At 51.2% G+C, this 22,792-nt stretch overlaps 1 protein-coding gene across 1 annotated transcript in view; it reads right to left on the bottom strand.

The window, feature by feature from the left end:
- TCEA3 (transcription elongation factor A3) overlaps positions 1-22,792 on the bottom strand; it is a 38,029-nt gene that overhangs the window by 2,761 nt on the left and 12,476 nt on the right. The window contains exons 5-9 of the mRNA XM_047085792.1: positions 19,327-19,389; positions 10,140-10,303; positions 9,910-9,966; positions 6,399-6,553; positions 1,324-1,470 (exon numbers count right to left, since the gene is read on the bottom strand). Of these exons, the coding sequence (XP_046941748.1) occupies positions 1,324-1,470; positions 6,399-6,553; positions 9,910-9,966; positions 10,140-10,303; positions 19,327-19,389 (586 nt within the window). The remainder of the gene's footprint in view (positions 1-1,323; positions 1,471-6,398; positions 6,554-9,909; positions 9,967-10,139; positions 10,304-19,326; positions 19,390-22,792) is intronic.

Below are 22,792 nucleotides of genomic sequence, written 5' to 3'. Positions count from 1 at the left end.
GGTGCTCATTTTAGAGTTGCAAGAATTGAGGCCCAGAGAGGAACAGGAATTTGAAGATCATTGGATCACGGGGACTAGTTAATACCATGTTTTCTGGTTTCTCATCCCCTTACCCAAACCATGCAGATGCAGGCACCGGGCTTCTCGGCAAATCTGTTGAATTTCCAGATTTAACAATTGCTGTTCTGATTTTCTACAGCTGACCCTGGATGACCACGACGTGTCCCTCTGCCAACACTCGCCTGTGAATGTGATGTGAGCTGGGAGTCTGTGCGGTGGGAGGTGGTTGCCCGGCTCACGAGGGAGCCCAGCAGCGGGCCAGGAGGACCCCGCTTAGCCCAGCCTCGTTACTAGAGAGCGGTAACACCTGAAGGAGGGTAACACTGGGGTTCCTCTGTGCAGGGAGAGCTCTGCTGATGGGCCGTTTACTTCTTTCTGGTAGGGAGGTAATCACTCCACAGGAAGCACATCACTCCGCGTGGAAATGTGCTTGGAAGGAAGCAGGAGGCTTACAAAGACACCTCTGAATTCCTGAACGGGAATTCTTTGAGAGACTTCTCCCGAATGGCAAGGCCGGCTGTATTTCTGCTGCAGCCAAAGATTCCCGCGGGCAAGGCGTTCTTGCTAAATCTTGGCATGTCCAGCAGACGGAGGGATGAGTGGAGTTCTAACATGACTAGGTACAAGTTAGAATCCAGGAATATTGGTGTCCCAAGAACAGAGCACGTACAACCCAGAAACGGAAGGCAGTTTTCGGGCATTAAGTCTTTCAGAGAAGGGGGTTCCCCAGCCTTCTAAATTCCCTGGGCCAGGATAGGGGTCTTCACCCTTAGGGCTTGGGGCCGAATCCCTTAAGCTTTACTGGCCAAGTTGGCCGTACCGAAGGCAGAAAAGTCTGGATCTGGGTTTAACACCATGTCTGCCACTTAGGACCACGTTGGCCATCTTGGACAGAGCTGCGGAGCTTGACCCCTGTCGGGCCTCTGTTTCCCCATGTATAAAGAGGGAGCTAAGTTTTCAATTGCTCAGTTTCTTTCCAACCATCCCATCTGTGACTCGACACGAGTCTACGCCTGGTGAGTCTGCTTCCTCCTCTTCTGGCTTCGGGGCAGGCCAGAGCCTCATAAACACGAATCTAGGTGAGTCTACGTGCAGCAGAGCATTTTCTAGAAGCCACGGCGCATCATGTTGATGTACTGAGAGGTGCCCTTCTCTCTGCAGCCTGGCGTGTTAGCCCTTTCTCCCCCGGGCTCTCCCCGAGGCTCCCTCTGGCTCCCCCCCCAGCCCCCCCTCCCTGTGCCCCCACAGCCTCCTCTCCCGCACCTGGTTGTAGGTACAGTTCTTCTTCTTGCACTTGCTGCACTGGAAGAGGTCAGTGGTGGTGCCGCCAGTCTTGGCCATCTGGTGCTCACGGATAGCCTCCTGGGTCATGGCATTCCTCAATTCCCTCAGCTCATCACTGGCCATTTCCTGGAAAGAAATGAGTCTGCCCTTCAGGGATAAAGAGTCCCAGGAGCCCTGCCCCCCATCCAGTTTCTAGAGAGCCTGAACAGAGGAGAGGGGAACATGCTGGCTTGAGGACAAGGAGCTGGAGGGAGGCCTGGAGTCCCGGCCTTGGCCCAGCTGAGGAAAGGCCATTCCCAAAGAGCCCCCATTCTGCTTCGGGTGGACGGGCAAACCTGAGCGGGCTCTGAGCGGGCCACGAGCGGTAGGGCGCGTGCCGGAGAGCAGAAGGCAGATAGCTTCCAGCCCGGGGTCAACATCTTGTATACATTTCCTCAGATCTGATGCTCACCCTGCCGGCCAGGACCTCGGGTACCTGCCTAAACCTTCCTGCTTGAACTGGCTGGACCGTGACCACCTGATCTGTCATGTTCCCCTTATCCTTCCAGTTTGGACTTGACCCAGGGCCCTTGATCCAAACTGTGATCACTGCCTAGTCCGTTCTGCCTGCTGGGGACCTTGACCTCAACTATCCACGACTTGCTGCTGCTACCCTGACCCAAGTGGGACCTGAAGCTCCTGGGTGCACGAGCTTAACTGCTCACCTGCATCACAGAACATCTTTGTCTTTAAGCTCCCATAGAACAGAGTCTCCTGTCTCCCATCAGCTTACTGCAGACACTCAGTGTTTGCATTATCCTGCCTTGATCCACCTGCCTGGCCATTCTGACTCCTCCATTCAAACTGGAGAGAGCTCTAGGTAAGTTTGGTTTGGGGGGAGGGAGAGCAGCCGGAGCTAACGTTAAAATGAGGCCTTGGAGGGGCGCCTGGGTGGCGCAGTCGGTTGAGCGTCCGACTTCAGCCAGGTCACGATCTCGCGGTCTGGGAGTTCGAGCCCCGCGTCGGGCTCTGGGCTGATGGCTCGGAGCCTGGAGCCTGTTTCCGATTCTGTGTCTGCCTCTCTCTCTGCCCCTCCCCCGTTCATGCTCTGTCTCTCTCTGTCCCAAAAATAAATAAACGTTGAAAAAAAAAATAAAAAAAAAAAAATGAGGCCTTGGTACTGGCTAAACATTGTCATTGTTGCTGTCTATCCTGACTCCTTAAACCACGGAAAACAGAGCCGGCACAAAGGTCAAGTGATTTTGGTGTGCCGACCACTGTGTTATCACCACTTGGGCCTCCTGATGAAATGCACATTCCTATGAATCCAAAATTCTAAGGGCGGGCCTGGGAATTTTACTAGTGCCCTCAAGTTATTCCGGTGGGTGCAGATGTTTAAGTCCTACCGTATTAAGTTCAAGGACCAGGTCCTAACCATTGGCAGGGGTATACAGGAAAACAAGTCAAGCCGGGGCGATACAAGCAAAAAGCAGCTGACTTTAATTCGGAGGGACATCCAGAGCTCAATGCATGCATCCGTTCAAAATGTATTGGATGTCAATTTATTGAATGCCTTTAGCTGCATTTTGTGTGCTCATGAACGGGCCTTAGCCAGAGGGGTGACCAATTTCCATAGTGTAAATACTCCTACCATGGCCGATTTGCAGCTGCTAATGCGATGTGACTGAGCGCAGAGCTGGGAATAGCTACGCATAATCACCTCTCTTGAGCTGATAAACGCTGGCCCCAGCAGACCATTGCCCCTGAGCCCTAAGGATTCAGATACCAAGGTCTGGTTCCTGTCCCCAGGCAATGCTAATCTGGTAGTGTAGCCAAGTGTTTATTTCAACGTTTATTTATTTTTGGGACAGAGAGAGACAGAGCATGAACGGGGGAGGGGCAGAGAGAGAGGGAGACACAGAATCGGAAACAGGCTCCAGGCTCTGAGCCATCAGCCCAGAGCCCGACGCGGGGCTCGAACTCCCGGACCGCGAGATCGTGACCTGGCTGAAGTCGGACGCTCAACCGACTGCGCCACCCAGGCGCCCCTAAGTGTTTAGACAGGATTGTAGGACAGCATATGAAGTACTTAAAGCCAAGGTATACAAAGTAGGGGGGGGGGGAGGCCAGAGTACGGTGGCTGACTGCTTGGGGGCAGGGGAGGCTCACTAAAGAAGACACCTTAACCAGTCTTGAAAGATAAGCAGGAGTACCCAAGGGAGATGGCAGCTATAGAGAAAGAGAACAGCAGACGCAAAAGATCAGACCAGAATAACACATCTGGGGAAGGGTGTCTGGGGTGTGTTCAAGGTGAGGAGTGTGGCAGATGTGGCTGGGGGGCGGACTGTGGAAAGAGGGTCTTGTGTGAGAGAGAACAGAGAAACACCCACTCACCAGTCCATTGGCCTACCTCTGCCCTGCCTCGCCTAGGAGGAGGCAACGTCAAGGCCACAGGGAGGAAGTACAGCGCTACGGAAAATAAGGTAGGAAATGAGGAAAGTACGGTGGGAGAGGACACTGATCCTCGCGTGTATACATCGTTAGAGGAGGACCCCGAATATGAACCCAACGTGTGGCGCAGCTGTGACGGGTCAGGCATGGGTCTCAGTGCCGGCTGAGCAGAGAACAGACAAAACCCGTCTCCTCACGGTGCTGACAGTAGACCCACTCGCCAGCTCCAAAGAACATCTCAGAATTGACCCCATTCTGTGATGTGTCTGGGTAGAGGGGAGAAGAGAAAAGGAAGAATGAGGAAGAATCAGGGAGACACAGGATGCCGTGAGGGACACCCGTGCAGCAGGCATCCGCTGTCCCAGGCTCTTCCTGATGGCAACTCCCTGTCCCCTGAGCCACAGCACAACGGATAGCCCAACCCGGAACCACTATTTTTCTTATTGGAGCAAAAATGGTCTTCTATTTCTTATAGAAACGTCCTGCCTGGGGCAAAAGATGACCCCAAGATGAAGGTCTCCTCTGATTCAGCACTTGGGTTACTGGCAGGGGACAGGGTCCTTGGTGGCTGGCCCTGTGGAGGGCCTGCTAAGTTCTTGGCTTGCTCCTCTTGGTCTGGTCAGCCTCTTCTTGGGCCTGGGTTGACCACCTGATTCTCTCGCTCTGTTCTAGTGAACAGTCCTTGGGTGGGGCTAGACCATCCACATGTCTGGCTTGGTCAGTTGCTGTGCTGGGACTTCTGGAGCCTGCCTTGGCCTTAACCCAGACACAGCTCCATTCTGACCTCTAGCTTCTGCGATCTTGCTGGGTTTGGCTCAAACCTGTGTCTACACCTTGCTCTTGGTTCTCCTGGGCCTGATTTCCCAATGCCTTGGATTGCCCGGAAGAGTCTCTTGATAGCATTCCTACAACGCGTACACAAAGAAGAAGAGGGACCCCAGAGGCATAGAGTGAGGGCCAGGGAGGAGGAAACACAAGGCTCGGCTTTCACGAAAAGTCCCAGCTCCTCCTCGCAAGGAAAGAGAATACACCGTAAAGCCAAGTTGCGATTTGTAACTCTGGGCATGTGTTGCTGTTTGCCTAAAAAGATCAGATATTTTGAATTAAGCAGAAAGATAATCCTGGTCTACCTGTGCCAAGCTCCCCATTTTATCGTAAAACCAGGGCCCTCTCTTATTTGAGATATTTGAGGAAGCCAACGAACAGAAAAATGTACACGCGCCCACTACATTTCACACACACACAGAGGCACACCCTTGCCACCAGTTTCAGAGGGTTCCCAGACATCCTGAGCGCACCCGGAACGCCAGGATCCCAGTGCATTTCCCCTCCCCTTGTCTAGGCCACTTGGATTGAGAGGTGCTTCAGCAGTGCAATCCGAGTGCTTGCGGGAAACCCCCTCTATCAACGCTGGCAACAGGGAGCTGCTCATACCTAAGGGTGTACAAAAGGTGTTTCCAAGGCGTGGGCTCTGAAATAAACAGATCTGGGCTCAAACTCTCATCTGTCACTTACTAGTTGTGTGTGGCCTCGGTTTTCTCAGCCATACAGTGGGCATAATATTTCCTCTTCCACAGCATGGTGCTGGGGGTTACACAAAATGGTCGGTGAATGAGCTTATCGTATACAAATTCTGGGGAGCACTCTATACATATTAACTTGAACACTTCACATATATTAACTCCTCAGTCCTTCCCGAGATAGCAATTCTTCTTATTATTCCTGTTTCGCAGATGAGAAAACTGAGGCACAGAGGGGTTAAGTAGCTTGTCCAGGACCACCCAGCTAAGTGAGAGAAGCAGAACTCAAACTCATGCACTTTGGCACAGTTCTGAAGCTGCTAAACACTGCACAGACTTCCTCGAACAGGCTTGTTTCCTTTTCCTTCCCTTAATGACCCCTTTAAGCTGGGTCAATCCTTCCCTCCTGTAAGTTCCCCTGGTGGCTCTATCGTGGCTCTTACCACCTCTGTATGTATAAATTTGAAAATACGTCTGTCTCCCCACCTAGGGCTGTGCTCCATGGAGATAGGGACCGCTATTCTGGCTTGCGCCCAGAGCTGCACAATGGGATATAGAACTGAACGAGGCAGAAGAAGGAGGTAGATAACAAAGCAGTAAAGAGTGGGTGCTCTGGGGCCAGGTAGCTTGGACATTTTCTTTTTCTTAAAGATTTAAATTTTTTTTCAAAGAAAACCCTACGCCCAACGCGGGGCTCGAACTCACAACCCTGAGATCAAGAGTCTCTTGCTCTACCGACAGAGACAGTCAGGTGCCCCTGGTTTTGACATGTTCTAGCCATGTGCATGGCCAACTCAGCGAACTCCTCGGAGCCTCCGTGTCCTCCTCTGTAAAATGAGGACAATAAACAACTTCTACCTAGTGTGAAGATACAATCAGCCGATGAGCCCAAAGCACTGAGCGCAGTGCTTAATTCATGTGCGCTGTGTTCGCTATCCTGATGGCCCAGAAGCCTGGAGGGAAGGGGAGTGTGCAGTGGTCTGGCTGAAAAAGCCCCCCGGCTCATCTCCACTGAGTCACAAGCCGCTGCCTCTCAGGCGTGGGCCAAGCCGGCGGGGCCTGGCCTCCTGCCCCACCATGCAGAGGCCCCAGCCCCACTCTCACCTCTGCCGTCATCTTGGCAATGAGCCCAGCAGAGATGGCCCCGCTGAGCACATTCCTCCTCAGGCTGGGGTTCCTGGGGTCCTTGAGGTTGCTGATCCGGCTGCGCACCCGGTTCCGGTACTTCATGTCCGTGCTCTTGAGCTCCTGGTAGATATGTGACACAGTCAAGGGCCAGCGAGCCACTCGTGGAGGGGCGCAGAAGGTTGGGGAGCCACTCCCCAAAGCCCGAGGAGCCCCAGGACCGTCGGTTCCTCTCCTTGGACTAGTATAGGGGTTGGGCACCCGTGTGGCCTCTGACTCCCACAGTGGCGATCTCGCTTAGGGCATCTGGGGTCAGCTACGCATCCCGAACGAGAGACGGTCTCTCTGGTGAGATCAGGCCACAGCAAGCACTGTGGTGTCAGGACCCCAGGGATGGGCATCCTGCGTTTGTCGAGCCTTTTGTGTGACTCAGGTGAGTCACGTGACTTCTTTGTGTCTCTGTTTCCTAATTTATAAAATACAGGGCTGTGCCGAGCATTCAGCAAGCCGTACCGCGTGATGCACCAGCCTGGTGTCTGGGACATCAAGTGCTCAACACGTAGGGGCTGTGAAGATGAGGACACTGATAAAGATATCCCCCGGTTTCGAAGGGCCTCTGGACGTTATGAGTCCGGCTACCGGAGGAAAACGTAAGATTGGGAGGCACAGGTTGAAGGCTCTGAGAGGTATTGCAATAAACACATCATTGTGTTTAACCTGGTGTTTCCAACATATTACAGGATAGAGACACCTCCCCGCTTCCCCCTTTCTTTCTAGGAATACCGACCACCATGCCACGGGACCCACTTTGGGAATTGCTGGTCAGAATTACTTCTCTCATGAACAGATAAGGAAGCTAAAGGCTTAGAAAGGATGTGGGCCCTTGCTCAAGGTCACGTGGCAAATTCCCGGCAGAGACAGGGCTGGAAGCCAGACCCCCTCCTGACGGTAATGCTCTCTCCACTCACTCAGCAGGAAGTCGCCCCTGACCACCGACCACGGTGAGTTCTCTGTCCAGACGCTGCCTCCCAGACAGGCCGCCCACCCCCTCCTCCCTTCTCCATCCTCTGGAGGAGCGCAGGGAGCACAGCCGCGTGTTCTCCGTCTCCCACGCCAAGCAGAGTCAGGAAGGCAAGCCCTCTGCTGGGAAGAGCCACATACGAGAAAGAGACTGGGGACTACGGACACATGCAAACAGCTGACTTGCTACAAGCAGTGGGAGGAAAGGTGCTGTTATCTATTTTTTCCTGTTCCTGCTGTGTTCATGCTGCTTGTACAGTAACAGCCTGGAAAGAAAGAACGTGCCATAATGCGTTTGAAAGTCGAAAGATTTGTTTAAAAATGTGCGTTTGGGATTCCTGGAGGTGTGTATCTGCTTGATATGGGGGGACAGGAGGGCTGGCAGCACTGTCATCAGCCTCTCCCTGACTCTGTCTCCGTTTCCTGAGATCACAGGGCAGCAGGATGAGGTGGAGCACGGGCCTGGGGGTCACTGACCCCTTCAGAGGAGCACGGCCCTACACTGCCGTGTCAGTGCAAGGTCACTCCAAAGAGAACAGACCTTTTTAGGACACAGAGCATTCAAGCCCCCGAACTTATCCTCCTCCTTACCTCCCATCTTCTTTTTTTTTTTTAATTTTTTAACGTTTATTTATTATTGAGAAAGAGAAAGACAGAGCATGAGTGGGGGAGGGGCAGAGAGAGGGGGAGACACAGAATCCGAAGCGGGCTCCAGGCTTTGAGCCGTCAGCACAGAGCCCGACGCGGGGCTTGAACTCACGGACCGCGAGCTCATGACCTGAGGCGATGTCGGTCGCTTAACCAACTGAGCCACCCAGGTGCCCCCTTACCTCCCATCTTCTAAGAACAAAGGGCTCGATGCAGCTCTGATTTCCTATCCTTCAGGAGAGGGACATTCAGTGAAGGAAGAGGAGGAGGAAAGGCCAGGTGTGGAACTATGAACCGGATCACCCACCTTTGTTTCAATTTTTTTTAACGTTTATTATTTTTGAGAGAGAGAGAAAGACAGACAGACAGAGAGCAAGCAGTAGAGGGGCAGAGAGAGGGCGTCTACAGAATTGAAAGCAGGCTCCAGGCTCTGAGCTGTCAGCGCAGAGCCCGAAGTGGGGCTCGAACTCACAGACCGCGAAATCACGACCTGAGCTGAAGTCGGCCGAAGTTGGCCGCTTAACCGGCTGAGTCACCCAGGTGCCCCAACCCACCTTTGTTTCAAACTGAGCCTGAAGGTAGAAGGGACCTGTCTGAAGGGACAACTGTTTGGAGGAAACAAAGACAAAGCTCAGCGTTCGGATACCTGGTGCTCTATGCTCCTGGATCAACTGGGATTTATGACAATGTATCTGGTGAGGTGCTGGACAGCTCGGGACATACCCGTTCATAATTAAATGATGGTGGAGGGGAACTCCCAGAAGATATGTCAGAGGATATAAAGGTAGGACTCAGGCAGGAAGTGGCAACAGGCAAGCTCGTTGACCATGGTCAGCCCAGACTGATCAGGGACTCTCCCCAACAGACTGAGCTCCCTAGGTAGCCCAGTCACAGTCAGAACCCCTCTCCCCTGGGGATTCTGTCCCCTTCCCTCTTTGATAGGCAAAGCTTTGTCTCTCCAGTAAAAGATAGCCCATGCATTCATTGGGGCACATTGTAGGATTTTCTTTCCCAAGACAACAATCTTTCGGTGCAATGAGCCCACATCCCTCCAGTGGTCACCTCCTCTGTCTATACAGCCCCCCCCCAAAAAGGGGGAGAACGGGCCATGTGTAAAGAACTCAGGACATGGAATCCAAAGGCCAAGGTTTTTAGTCAAGCTGTGACACCCAGTAGTTTTCAAGCCTCGGTTTCCTCATCCGTAAAATGGGAACAACAGCCCCTGCCTCACAGAGATTGTGACAATTGGCAGAAGTAGGAAGTATCAGCTGCCCATCACAGTGCCTGGTATATAGTAGGGAATCAAAAATGGGAGCTGTTATCTTCAGAGGACGGAAGAGGGGAGAAGGCTGAGCATGAGAAACGCTGTCCTCCCCACCTGCTCTGACACTTGACATTGCAACCCAGCCATATGATGACCTGACCTGTTTAGCACAGCAGTTGAACCCTCCGCTTCTAGAGTCACACTCTCTGGGTTCAAATCCCAAGTCTACCACTACTATTAGCTGTAGGAGCTTTGGCAAGCGACTTAACCTCTCTGAGCCTGTTACCTCACACTTGTAAAATGGGATTAATCGGTGAACCTACCTTGCGGGATTGTTCTCAACCTTGAACGAGGTACTGCTCATACACAGCTTAGCAAGAGGCTGGCAGGTTCAAGACTTAATAAATGGTAGCTAGAATGAAGAACTCCAGTTCAGAGGCAGAGCAGGGGGCTGGCCCCGAGCCCTTCCCCTCCCCCTCTCTGTCCTGGGTCCCTTGCACTTGGGAGACCTGCTCCTGGCGTCCGGGCACCCACAGCCCTGGCACAGCTCAAGGATATGATCTTCGATTTCTGATGCCATCTTGTCACAATTGACTCCATAATCCTTGTAATCATCTAAAAGAGATTCAGGAAGCACAGGCATTAGCCAGACATGACCTTGGCAGTGGAGCCTGCCCATACAGGGGACTGTAGCATCCTGTTTCACTCCCATGGCACTGAGAAAGACCGCATCTCATTTGCCCTCGGGAGGCCCTTCCCTCCCCTGCCCCTGGCCCAGGCCCCCTCACCTTCGGCCTTCAAGGCTGCTGAGAGCATCTCCACACACTTGTCCCGCACCGAGTCCCCTGTGAGATAGCAGGGTGCCAGGAGGCAGATGGAGGGGGCAAAGGTGGGGGTCGAGGGGCTGGTGGGTGTTTTGGGGGTCTCTGCTTTCGATTTGCTGCTGTTTGATCTGAGGATGACAAACAGTAATAGACATTTTGACATTAAGCGAATAAAGCATCCACTGAGCACACTCTGGATGTTTCTGTGGGCGATCTCCCTTACTCCTCATGACAGCCCTCTGAGGTAGGTGCTATTTTTAGGCGCTTGACATGGATCATCTCATTTAATCCTCACGACACCCCCATGAGGCTGGTGCTATTCTTATCTCCATTTTCGAGTTGCACTTTAAAGTGAATTGCAGAGGTGGCTGCATTTGAAATAATTTGACTCTGGTCACACACGTGGGGGAACCAGAACTAAAACCCACCGGAGTTGAAATCCGGTGCCTCGGCTCCTAACCAACCACTCTGCTCTGCTGGTTACAGGGAAGCATAACAGGGTTGGAAATCATACTACAGTCCATTAGATACCATGCGAGGTGCTCTATCTTCTTACTGAACCATTTACTCACTCATCCAGTAAATACTTACTAGACACTTACTCCACAGGTCTGGATAAAGCAGACAAGTTAGGAGAGCTCCCTTCCTCAAGGAGCCAGCAGCCTCTTGAATGGTGAATTTACCACCATTGAAGAGGGCTGGCCTTACCAGGTGCCAGGCAACTTTCGGAATATTTTCTAATTTAATCTTCACAGCAGCTCTAGGAATCAGATACTCTCCTCTTCCTCGTTTGCAGATGAGGAACCGGTTACATCATTGCGACCTGAACCCAAGTCCGTCTGATTGCAAAGTCTCCACTCTTAACTCCTAAGATTCACTCACTGCCTAAGAATGATCTCATTTTGGTCGGGGCTTAAAAACCCACAAATATATATACAGGGGGCGCCTGGGTGGCTCAGTCGGTTTAGCGCGCAACTTCAGCTCAGGTCATGATCTCATGGGTCGTGAGTTCGAGCCCCGCGTTGGGCTCTGTGCTGACAGTGACGATTCTCTCTCTGCACCTCTCCTGTTTGCTCTTTCCTCTCAAATAAATAAGCATTAAAAGGAAAACATTTGATAATCATGAGTGGTCACTCTAACCGGATGGCTCAGACAGGCTTCCTGTCTTCCTGTTCTCAAGGAGCTGCTAACAAAGGAGGAAGCAAGCCATGTGCCCAGTGACGGATGGATGGATAAGCAGAATGTAGTATGTAACACAATGGAATATTACTCAGCCACAGAAAGGAGTGGAATCCATATAGACGAATGAAATTCCAACACCTGGTACAACGTGGATGAATGTCCATGAATGGAAGACATTATAAGTGAAATAAGCCAGATACAAAAGGACAAAAATATTGGGGGCGCCTGGGTGGCTCAGTCGGTTGAGCATGTGACTTCGGCTCAGTCATGATCTCAGGGCTTGTGAGTTCAAGCCCCGCACTGAGCTCACTGCTGTCAGCACGGAGCCTGCTTTGGATATTCTGTCCCCCACCCCCCCCCCACCCTCTGCCCCTCCCTTGCTTGCATGCTCTCTCTCTCTCAAATAAAAAAAAAAATCTTTAAAAAAAAAAGGACAAATTTTGTATGATTCCACTTACGTGAAGTACCTGGAATAGTTAAATGCATAGAGACAGAAAGGGGAATGGTGGATGCGGGGGCTGGAGGAGGGGGAAATGGGGCGATAATGTTTAATGGGAACACAGTTTCAGTTTGGGAAGATGAGAATGTTCTGGTGATGGCTGCACAACAATGTGAATGTACTTAATACCACTATACACTTAAAAAATGGTTAAAACGAGGGGCGCCTGGGTGGCTCCGTTGGTTAAATGTCCAACTTCGGATCAGGTGATGAACTCACAGTTTGTGGATTTGAGCCCCTCACTGGGCTCTGTGCTGACAGCTTGGAGCCTGGGGTCTGCTTCAGATTCTGTGTCTCCCTCTCTCTCTGCCTCTCTCCTGCTCGCTCTCTCTCTCTCAAAAATAAATAAAACATTAAAAAATATATTTATTGGTTAAAATGGCTACATTTTATGGTATGTTTATTTTGACACAATAAAAAATCTGGGGCGCCTGGGTGACTCAGTTAAGTCTCTGACTTTGGCTCAGGTCATGATCTCGCGGTCCGTGGGTTCGAGCCCCGCGTGGGCTCTGTGCTGACAGCTCAGAGCCTGGAGCCTGCTTCGGATTCTGTGTCTCCCTCTCTCTCTCTGCCCCTCCCCTGCTCCCATTCTGTCTCTTTCTGTCTTTCGAAAATGAATAAATGTTAAGAAATTTTTTTAAATAATAAAATAAATCTATATAGGAACTTCACTGAATAAGAATAACCATCAAATGTGAAATACACAACGATCACTCATCTGTCTTAGGTATTTGGTAAACCTTACTCCACTCAGCCTGATGAAATATCTTTTTTCTTGTGCTGAAAAAAAGGCTAAAATGGCACATGTTGTTACACACTATCTTCTCACAATAAAAGAAAGTTAGACAAAAAAACAAAGTGCTGACACAGGTACAGGTGAGAGGCTGGAGCGATAGTTGCACGAATTCCTCCCTTTCAGAGCTGCTTCCCCACTACCCTTGGGGTGGGGCCAGGCAGTCGAGACGCCTCTGACCTCACGTCTTCGCTCTTTCAGGCCAGCCCTCAGGCCTCCGAGGAAAACCGGACTCATGAGAGTTGAAGAAATTTGAGTCCCTTCCTCCGCTCCAGGGTCTTACCACACTGAACTCTTGTGGAAGGTCCTCAAGGGCTGCTGCATTTCTTAATTCCAGGGAGTTCCATTCACACTGTCAGCTGGGTACCTCCCGGAGTTGTACAGAGCACAACCTGGGCAGCTGCACCAGGCGGCTCTGGAGGTATGGATGTACTTCTTACCCTCAGGAAGACGATGCTGGGCTTCTGAGAAGCCAGGCCCAAGGAATTGTGCGTGAGAGTGAGGCTGACCAAGTAGCCTAGGCTTTGCAGTGTTAAAAATATGGGGTTACGAGATCCTACATCCGACATCCTGCTGAGCCCTCTTCAACGTAGATTCTGCCGGAGACCTCTTCGTTCCTCAACCCTTGCTGTTTGCCTTGACCTTGGATGCCCTCTGTCACCACAGACACCGTTGGACCACTGGGATTCTTGTGTTCTCTGGAGCCTTGAGGTTCCTCAAAGGTGCCTCAGTGCTGCCTCAGGAGTGAGGTGGGCTGGGAAGGGAAGCCTCTGCTCCTCTAAGGTTTATATTTGGAATTCCCAAAAATTTGGTCCAAAGGGATTTCCTGGCCTTTATTTTTAAAATGCAGTTTGAACCTTTCTGTTCCAGGTCAACTTACCCTGGATTCGACCCAACCCTGCCTGACAACTGAGTGGCCTGGCAGTGGGCACAGGGGATGGGGAACGTGAGCCCCAACCTGCTGTCTGTTGGGGTCAGATTTCAGTGGGAGGGAAAGGTGTGGGGGAGGGAAGGCTGGGAAGGATGTAAACTCTAGAGCTTAAGGGGCTGCCTGCAACCAGAACGAATCTCCCCACATCCAACCCTAGTCCTGGCCACGGGGCTCTCACCTGCGCAGCCACAGTAGCCCTGAAGCTGGTCTCTCGACATCCTCTTGCCCCCCTTACAACCCATTTGCCACACAGAAGCCCAGGGGAACCCTTTCAAAAACTCACAGCTGATATCATAGCTCCCCGCTTCTGACCCTCTAATGGCTTCCAATCACTTTCAGTATGAAGCCAAACTCCTCACTCTGGCCTCCCAGCCCCCCACCCTGCCACATCGGCCCCTGCCTTCCTTCTGACCTAGTATCATGCCACACTCCAGTTCACTGAAGCCCCCCACTGCACAGCTTTTCTCTTCCTTAAATACACCTGTCACTCCCACCACAGTGCCTTTGCACTGGCCGCTCCCTCCTCCTGGAAGGCTCTTCCTCCTCCAGATTGTCTTACAACTGGTCCTTTTCCCCACCAGTCAGGACCGGCTCACATATCACATCCTCAGGAAGGCCTCCCCTGACCAGCCCAGCCCAGCAGCTTGTCCCTGCCCTGTAACTCTCTGGCGCATGACCTGATTTCTTTCATTCATAGCACTTATCCAAGTCTATAATTAACTTGTTTGTGTGTTTATAAACACTGTCTGCCTCCATCTCCAGACGATAGATTCCAGAGTATAGGGACTCCTTTGGCCGGTTCACCACTGTTTTCCAGCACCTGGAACAGTGCTCTGGGCCAACACTTGATGAACCTTTGTTGAATGAATGAATGTGAGTTGAGGGAGTCGCCCACAAAGAGATGAGAGGCACACCCACAGGGCCTAGATAGAGCTGAATTGGGTGGGCGACAGGTGCTCTTTGGAAGGCTGGTGACCCTGCCCCCTGAGATCGAGAGAGGGAGCTGAGTCAGTGCCTGTCAACTCCCACAACCCAGGCCAACTCATCTCCAGTCATGATGGAGCCCCAGATTCTTCCTGGTGCCCCTCAGTAACCTGCAAACCCCACCACCACATCCTCGGTGTCTATAGGACTCATTAGTAGGGAACCGACACGGGGGAGCCTGGCACATGCTGCGTGGAAGGAGTCATGATAACAACAGTTTTCACTTGGGGATGCCCACACTGAGTGGTATACTTATTAAGAACAAGCTGCTCCAGAGCCACACTCCGGGGTCAAGGCCTGACACCACCACTCTGTAGCTATGTGACCTTGGGCTAGTAATGGGGATGGTGACAGTACCCATCTCAGAGAGTTTCTGAGAGGATTAAAGCACCTAAGAGAATTCTAGTAATGCAGGGTTAGGTAATTTACATAGCTTGCACAGTAAGCGTCAGAATTATCACCAAGCATTATGCATTGATTGTGCATTTATATGGGTTAGGAACAGCGTTAAACATTTTGTTACCACATTTATGTGTTTAAAAGTTTCTTTGGAGAGAGAACAGGGGAGGGGCAGAGACAGAGGGAGAGAGAGAATCTCAAGCAGGCTGCGTGCTGTCAGTACTGAGCCTGCAGCCTGGCTCGAACTCACGAACCATGGGATCGTGACCTGAGCCGAAATCAAGAGTTGGACACTTAAGTGACTCAGCCATCCAGGCGCCCCTTATTACCCCATTTAATTCTTATAAGGACCTTGAAAGGGGGTCATAATTATCCCCATCTTCCAGATCAACAGATTGAGGTTCAGAGAGCTGAACTGACTTGCGCAAGGTCATCCAACCAGCAAGTGGTAGAATTACACCACAAACCTAGATCTGCCTGCCTTCCAAATTCTTTTCAACACATCTCACTGTGTCCCTAAAAGGCAGAGAGTTTTCCAGAGTCCCCTTACTCAGGTTAGGTTAGGCTGCTTGTTGCATACCCGCTGCCCCTTCCTGGCAGGGCGCTCCCAGCCCGCGTCCCTCCCTCCCCTCGGCTAGGAGCGGGCTGGCTGGCTGGAATTCACGCGTCGGTGGCATTTCAGGCAGCCAGGCTCATTTTGCTTTCAGCGCACACGAGTGGGAACTGCGACAAATTGCAGAGAAGGCATCACTGGCGGAGGTGGGGGTGGGGCGTCGGATTTATCAACAGCTTCCTTCTGCTCCCCGGATGTGCCAGCGCCAGACCCAGTCTGTGATCTGACATCACCAAGCCCTTAGAAAAATTCTCCCGCCCCAGGTAGGAGCAGAGGCACCGGGAGGCCTGCTCATTGCTCCTGCGCGCCACCTCGAGGGCACTGCCGTTACTACACCGCCAGGCAAGCCCGACTGTTCCGCGAAAAGTCAATCCAGACACCCGGGTTCTAAGGGCAGCTGATAAAGTGCAAACTTCCTCACTGTCACAGTGGTGCCCTTTGTGCTCTGCCCCCTGATGCCCCAGCTACAGTTCCCAGAGCACCATGCTCACTTACGTTACCACACCTTCGCATGTTCCATTCCCACTGCCCGGGAGACTTGGCTTGTCTACCAGGCAAACTCCTTTTTATTTTTCAGTTCTGAGCACAAATACACTTTCTTCCATGAGGTCTTCTTTGACTTCTCAAGTCATATTGGGACACTCTTCCTATGTCCCCATCGAATGTTATAGCTTTGAAAAACATTTTTTGAAAAAAAAAAAAAAGCACTTGGAAAATAAAAACAAAGTATTTTAGTGTCTGCCTCCATGCTAGTGATTAGCTCTATAAAGGCAGAGGTCATGAGTTTAAATCTTTGCCTGGGCTTAGAGGCCACAACTGGTGGGCTCCAGATGGGTTTTCTTTGCCCTACTGTGTCTTAGAAAAACAGGAATATGTTGTCAATATGAAAATTGAGATGTCCCGCTTTCCTTAAAAAGTCAGAAGACATGGCACACAGAGCCTGCGTTTCCATAAAGCAACAAATAGCTGGGCTGGGCAGTGAGCGCCCCCTTCAGACAGGCAGGTGCTTTCCAGTCTGCCATGGTCTCCACTAGTCACCCACTGGGTGAACACGACCTTGACTCCCGGAGGATGCTAACTTTGCAAGAAAGTGCTCAACAAACGTGCTGGATGGATGGATCGATGGATGGATTAAAGGGAAAGACGAAATAGAGAGGAAGAGAGTGCAGAAAACAGTCCGGGTAGTGGACAAGGTGGATTTACAAGACTCGCTTCTGTCCCTCTGCATTCCCCACCCCCAATACGGAACCAGCAGGAAATAGTGCAACTGCTCTAAAGACAAACATGGTCTGCTTGACTGACCTTCAGAAAAAGAGTGCATTATGGGAGGGAGTCAGGAGACTTCAAGGTCACCAGACAAAGTCAGGGGAGGAGTATGGAGGTATAAATCCTTACACAAACATGAACTGCTTTTATTATAACATCACACCCAGAGCTAGACTAATGATCAGTGTTTCCTTTGGGGATAGAACAATCAATCCTTCATTATGCAAGGCTGTCCTTCGTGTTCTAGGACATTTAACATCTTTGGCTCCTGCCTACAAAATGCCACGGCACTCCTCCCTCTCTCCCATTGCAGACTGAATGTTTGTGTCCTCCATAAATTCGCATGTTGATGCCCTAACCCCCAATGTGATAGAATTTGGAGGGGAGGCCTTTGAGAGGTAATTAGGTTTAGATGAGGGTGGGGGCCCCACGATAGGATCACTGTCCTTACAAGAAGGAGGGAAATCAGAGCTCCCTGTGTGTGTGTGTGTGTGTGTGTGTGTGTGTGGTGCAGAGACAGTGAGAAGGTGGCCATCTGCAAGCCAGGAATAGGGCCCTCATCAGTAACTGAGTTGGCCCACACCTTGATCTTGGTCTTCCCTTCCTCCAGAATTGTGAGGGATACATATCTGTTGCTTAAGCCACCTAGCCCATGACGTCCTGTTACAGCACCCTGAACTGAGATCCCCTCCAAGTCAGAGTGACAAAAGTGTTCCACAAGTTTCTCAATGACTCTCCAACGAGAACCACTGGTGTAGAACCAGGATGGCGCCGAAGCCTCCGTTCTTAGACCTCACTCATGGAAGACAAGGCCAGGGGACCACACGACTCTTCTCTTCAGAGGCAGGACGGGGCCTCAGACACACTCCCAAGCAGCACTCACCAGAGCCTCCACTCATCAGCTGGCCCCCGGCAGCCATTTTGGAACAGAGCAAACAGCAGCCCCATCAACATCTCGGGTCTGTTTAATCTTCAGAAAGCCTTAAATGACCTAATTTTTGTGCCTCTTTTCTTTCCAGTGTCAGTGTCACTGGTCCATTAGGTCTAAAATAACGGAGCGGCTCCCCATAGCCTCCTAGGAGCCAACACCCTTACCATCCTAACCCGTTGCCCCAGCATCCAGTATGGCCCCTGGACACTAATCATTTGCTTTGATCCACCTCTAAGCCACCTCTCCCTGCTCTGACCTCGGACCTCCCCCCGGAACACAGCTCACACTCCCTCTTTTAGCCAGTCTCTCCTTAGCAATCTCATTCAGGTTTGTGGTTTCAGATACTAGATACATGCTAATTACTCTGAAACTTAGATTTCTAGCCCAAGACATTCTTCCTGAATTCTAGCTTAGTATAACCTAACTGCCCATTCAACTTCTCCACCTGAATGACTAGGACACCCCTCAAACCCAGCGCATCCAAACCTGAGCTCTGCATCTCCCGCCGTAGCCTGATTTACACACCGTCTTCCCCGTCCCAACTAAGGGCAGCTCCGTCCTCGCAGGTGCTCAAGCAAAAAGTCTCGGAGTCATCTTGACTCTTCATATTCTCTTGTACCCCTCCCCAGTCTGTCAGAGAATCCTGCCAGCTCTCTCTTCAAAATATATCCGGAGTCCTTTACTTCTCACTGCTGCCGTGCTGGTCCAAGCCACCATATCTTGCCTGATTTACTGAATGGCCCCCTGGCTGGTCTCTGCTCCTGCCCTTGGCCCTGACAATCCACACTCAGTACAGCAGCCAAAGGCATGCCGGTAAGTTTCCTCCTGTGACTCTGTCCCCCAATTCTCCCACCTCGCTTACTTGCTCCAGCCCTGGCCCCCTCGCTACTTCTTGCCCCTGCCACACAGGGTCCTCAACTTGGAATGACCCTGATATCTGCATGGCTAATTCCTTCATCTCTTTGAAGGGTTTGCTCGTGAGGACTCTCCTGACCACCTTGATGACCATCTTTCTCAACCTCCCTCACTCTGCTGTTTTCCATAGCGCCGGTCACATATTTATTTATTACCTGTCACTCCTTATTAGAACATAGGCCTCATGACCACAGCGATTTTCCTTTTGCTCACAGCTATGTCCATGGACAAGAACCTAGAACAGTTCCTGGCACATAGTCACCCCTCAATAAATATTTGATGAATAAATAACTGGATGATTTATGCTATTTTGGGTAACCAAACCCAGAGATCACACTCCAGTTATAGACTTTCAAGACCCCTGTCCTCACTGGGTTCAATTTGACCTTGAGAATGTTCCCCAGGCAGTGATGGGGCAACAGTGACTGGTCAGCCACCCCAGTGAAGGAGCCCTATCTCTGATTCAGGGGCCCACTTGCTGCGTGGGTCCTAGAATTTGGAAGCAACATAATGTATGAAGTTTCCTCCTTTCTCCTGCCCTGGGCTTCCTCCTGCCCTGGGCTTCCTCCATGGAAGCAGAGAGAGGGACACATGCTGAACAGAACTTCTGGGATGGAGAAACCCACGGCTTCCTTTACCTTTCCATCGATGGCCTTTTTGGAGAGGAGGTGGCTGATGACTTGGAGTCCACAGAGTCTCTCCTGAAAGAACAGAAATTGGAGATGAGATTCTCTTGAAGGCTAGCCCCACTACTGAGCGAGAGAGCTCAGAGGCTGGGGAGAAAGCTTCCGGAAGCCAGGCCTGCCGGGATGAGGATGATGGAACACACCTGGACCCCAGCTGCATGGAGAGGAAGCTCCAGGTGATGTGGGTTGGTCACCTGCACCTACCCTCCATCAAACGAAGCAATCAAGGGAAGGAAGCCTAGTATGTACCAGATACGTTACTGTGTTATGCCATGTATTACTAATAATTAAAAAGATTTTAGGGGTGTCTGGGTGGCTCAGTCGGTTGAGCGTCTGACTCTTGGTTTTGGCTCAAGTTGTGATCCCAGGGCCACGGGATCAAGCCCCGCTTGAGATTGTCTCTCCCTCTTCCCCTCTCCCCCATTCGTGCACGCTCTCTCTAAAAAAATAAATAAGTAAACACTTTTTAGTTTTAAGCAATCTCTGTGTCCAAAGTGGAGTCTGAACTCACCACCCCGAGGTCTACAGTCCCATGTTCTACAGACTGAGCCGCCCAGGTGCCCCACCCCCCTTTTTTGGTATTACTAATTGTTAATAAGTAATTCTCAGCGGGCTCCCTTCCTTCTTGCTATCAGGCAGGCAGGCCTTGGCTGGCTGCAGTCCACAGACACTGGAATTCCCGGGATTGCCTATTCTCACGAGGAGCTGGAACAGCTTCAGACTCCCCCGTGGGCACCTTACTTACGAGAAGGAGAGGGACACATGGGCCTTGGAGACAGAAGAGCTGTGTTAAAATGGCAAGTGAAAAGGGCACAAAATTAGGTGTATACTGTTTCTAAAGTCACACAGGAAAACCAATGCCTGGGAGAAAAAAAAATTGAAAGAAAATACAACTTCGGCTGGCTCAGTGGGTACAGCATGCGACTCGACCTCGGGGCTGTGAGTTCAAGCCCCTCGTTGGGTGTAGAGATTACTTAAAAAATAAATAAATGTGAGGGTGCCTGGGTGGCTCAGTCGGTTAAGGGGTTAACTTCCGCTCAGGTCACGATCTCACGGTTCGTGCGTTTGAGCCCTGCATCAGGCTCTGTGCTGACAGCTCGGAGCCTGGAGCCTGCTTCGGATTCTGTGTCTCTTCTCTCTGTTCCTCCCCCCCCGCTCGCATCCTCTTTCTCTCTTTCTCTCAAAAATAAATAAAGATAAAAACACGTCTTTAAAAAAAGAAAGAAAATACAACCAGGGTTATGTTAGGCTGATGGGACCAGAGGTGAAAATTTGTTTCTATTTTCCAAAATGCATGTAGCTACATTCTTTTTATGATGTCTAATATATTTCCCCCTTTTATTGGTTTTATATAAAAACTTTTAACATTTATTTATTTTTGAGAGAGAGACAGAGAGCGAGTGGGGGAGGGGCAGAGAGAGAGGGAGACACAGAACCCAAAGCAGGTTCCAGGCCTCCGAGCTGTCAGCACAGGGCCCGATGCGGGGCTTGAACTCACGAACTGCGAGATCATGACCTGAGACGAAGTTGGCTGCTTAACCGACTGAGCCACCCAGGTGCCCTGCTTTTATTGGTTTTATAAAATTAATCTGTCTGAAATTGGAACTCCCACTGCCCATTTCACTTACCCACACTTCCTTTTTTTTTTTTTTAAAGTAATATCTACACCCAACGTGGGGCTGCAACTCTCCACCCACAGATCAAGAGTCACATGCTCTTCTGACTGAGCCAGCCAGGTGACCCCTCTCCAGCCTTTTCCTTGTAGGTCCAATGCACACATCCCCTTCTAACATACTATATAATTGGCTTGCTTATCACGTAGAGTATCTCACCAGTTCCCATGTAAGTTCTACAAGCACAAAGCTTGGCAGGGGAGTTTGTTCACTGTGGGGGGCACTGTTGGTGCCCAGCCCACGTCCCCTCAGGCACTCACTCTCCCAGTGCACTGGGACCCCAGAGCTTCCTGCTGGGTGTCTGCTCACGGGAGTTCTCTGTGCCAGCCAGTGCCAGGAGCAACCTTCAACCACACCCGTAGGGACTGGTGGATAAAAACCCTAGCATCCTCAGCCCTCCAGTGGGTGTGTTGCCCACCGTCACCCAGAGCTCCCAGCAGGATTTAAGCCCTGGCTGCCCGCAGCAGTAGCCTGCCCACTAACAGACCCTGGGCCGGTGTCCTTCCCTTCCTTGTCTCACTCCCTCCCTCACTCCTTGGTCTGCATTTCCTGAAATCACTTCCCAAGTAAGCCCCTTGCACTTGAATCTGTCTCAGGCTCTGCTCCTGGGGAATCCAATCTAATCTATTCACTGGCTTATCCCAAGCGAATAAGAGAGTGCCTAGCACAGAGTGGGTGCTCTATCAACATTTGTTGCCAGATAACGTAAAGTCAAACAATACAGAAATATAAAAACTAAAAGTGGGAAAAGAAAGCTCCCCCGAGGTAACAAGTATTAAGTTTAGCATCATTCCTTGCAGTTCATTTTCCATGTGCATAAAGCCTATACAACAGTTATCGTTCTGAAAAGGGAGGCAATGACATGAGTTGCAATCCCAATCTTCTCTGAGTATAGGTTCCCTCCCCTGTCAAACGGGGAGGAAAGCATCTGCGTCCAGGGGCTGGCTGGGAAGAGGCCATCTATGTCCCTATAGCAGCTTCCAGAACAAAGAAGTCCTGGGGCGCCTGAGTGGCTCAGTTGGTTAAGTGCCCGACTCTTGGTTTCGGTTCAGGTCATGATCTCATGGTTTATGAGTTCGAGCCCTGCACTGGGCTCCGTGCTGACAGCATGGAGCCTGCTTGGCATTCTCTCTCTCCCTCCCTCTCTCTCTCTGCCCCTCCCCTTGCTTGCACCGTCTCTCTCTCTCCCAAAAGAAATAAACATAAAGAAGAACAAAGAAGCCCTCCATGCTCCATAGTCCTAGGCTGTCTGATTTCTCATTTTCCAGAGGGTGCAATGTTCCTGCATGAATTTCCAGCTTCCTCCTCGTCCTCCAGGTGGTGTGGGAGACAGTGGATGAGGCAGCCTCAGGGGCTGGGTCTGATTATCCCGTGGACGAGACCCACCCAGCTCCAGACCTTCACCCCTGCTTAAACATGGGGGGAAGAGGTAGAGAGAGAGAGGAGAGACCCTTCTTCGCACGCCCCTCCGGTCCCTCACATCCCCCGGAAGTTCCTCTCTGGCGTTCCTCCCCGAATGCCCACGGGGATGGACAGGTGCAGGCCAGAGCGGGAAGCTGGAATTCGAAAGAAGGGAAGCCATGAGCCTCAACCTCCAAGACTCCTCCCATTCTGGCCCTTCTTCATCGCTTCATTTTGAGAGCAAATGCTCGAAATTGCTTCTTTTTTAGCGAAACATTCTGCAGTTATGGCAAATGAGCGTTATGAAAAGTATTCAGGAACAAGAAAAATGCTTAGGGTACAAT

Source organism: Lynx rufus, unplaced genomic scaffold (genome assembly GCF_022079265.1).
Source record: "Lynx rufus isolate CCGP_SWC_20201006 ecotype Redwood Valley unplaced genomic scaffold, mLynRuf1.p SCAF_2, whole genome shotgun sequence".
NCBI classification, from domain to species: Eukaryota; Metazoa; Chordata; class Mammalia; order Carnivora; family Felidae; genus Lynx; species Lynx rufus.
Note: the sequence above shows the minus strand (reverse complement) of the source record. Positions and strands in the feature narration are given on the sequence as shown.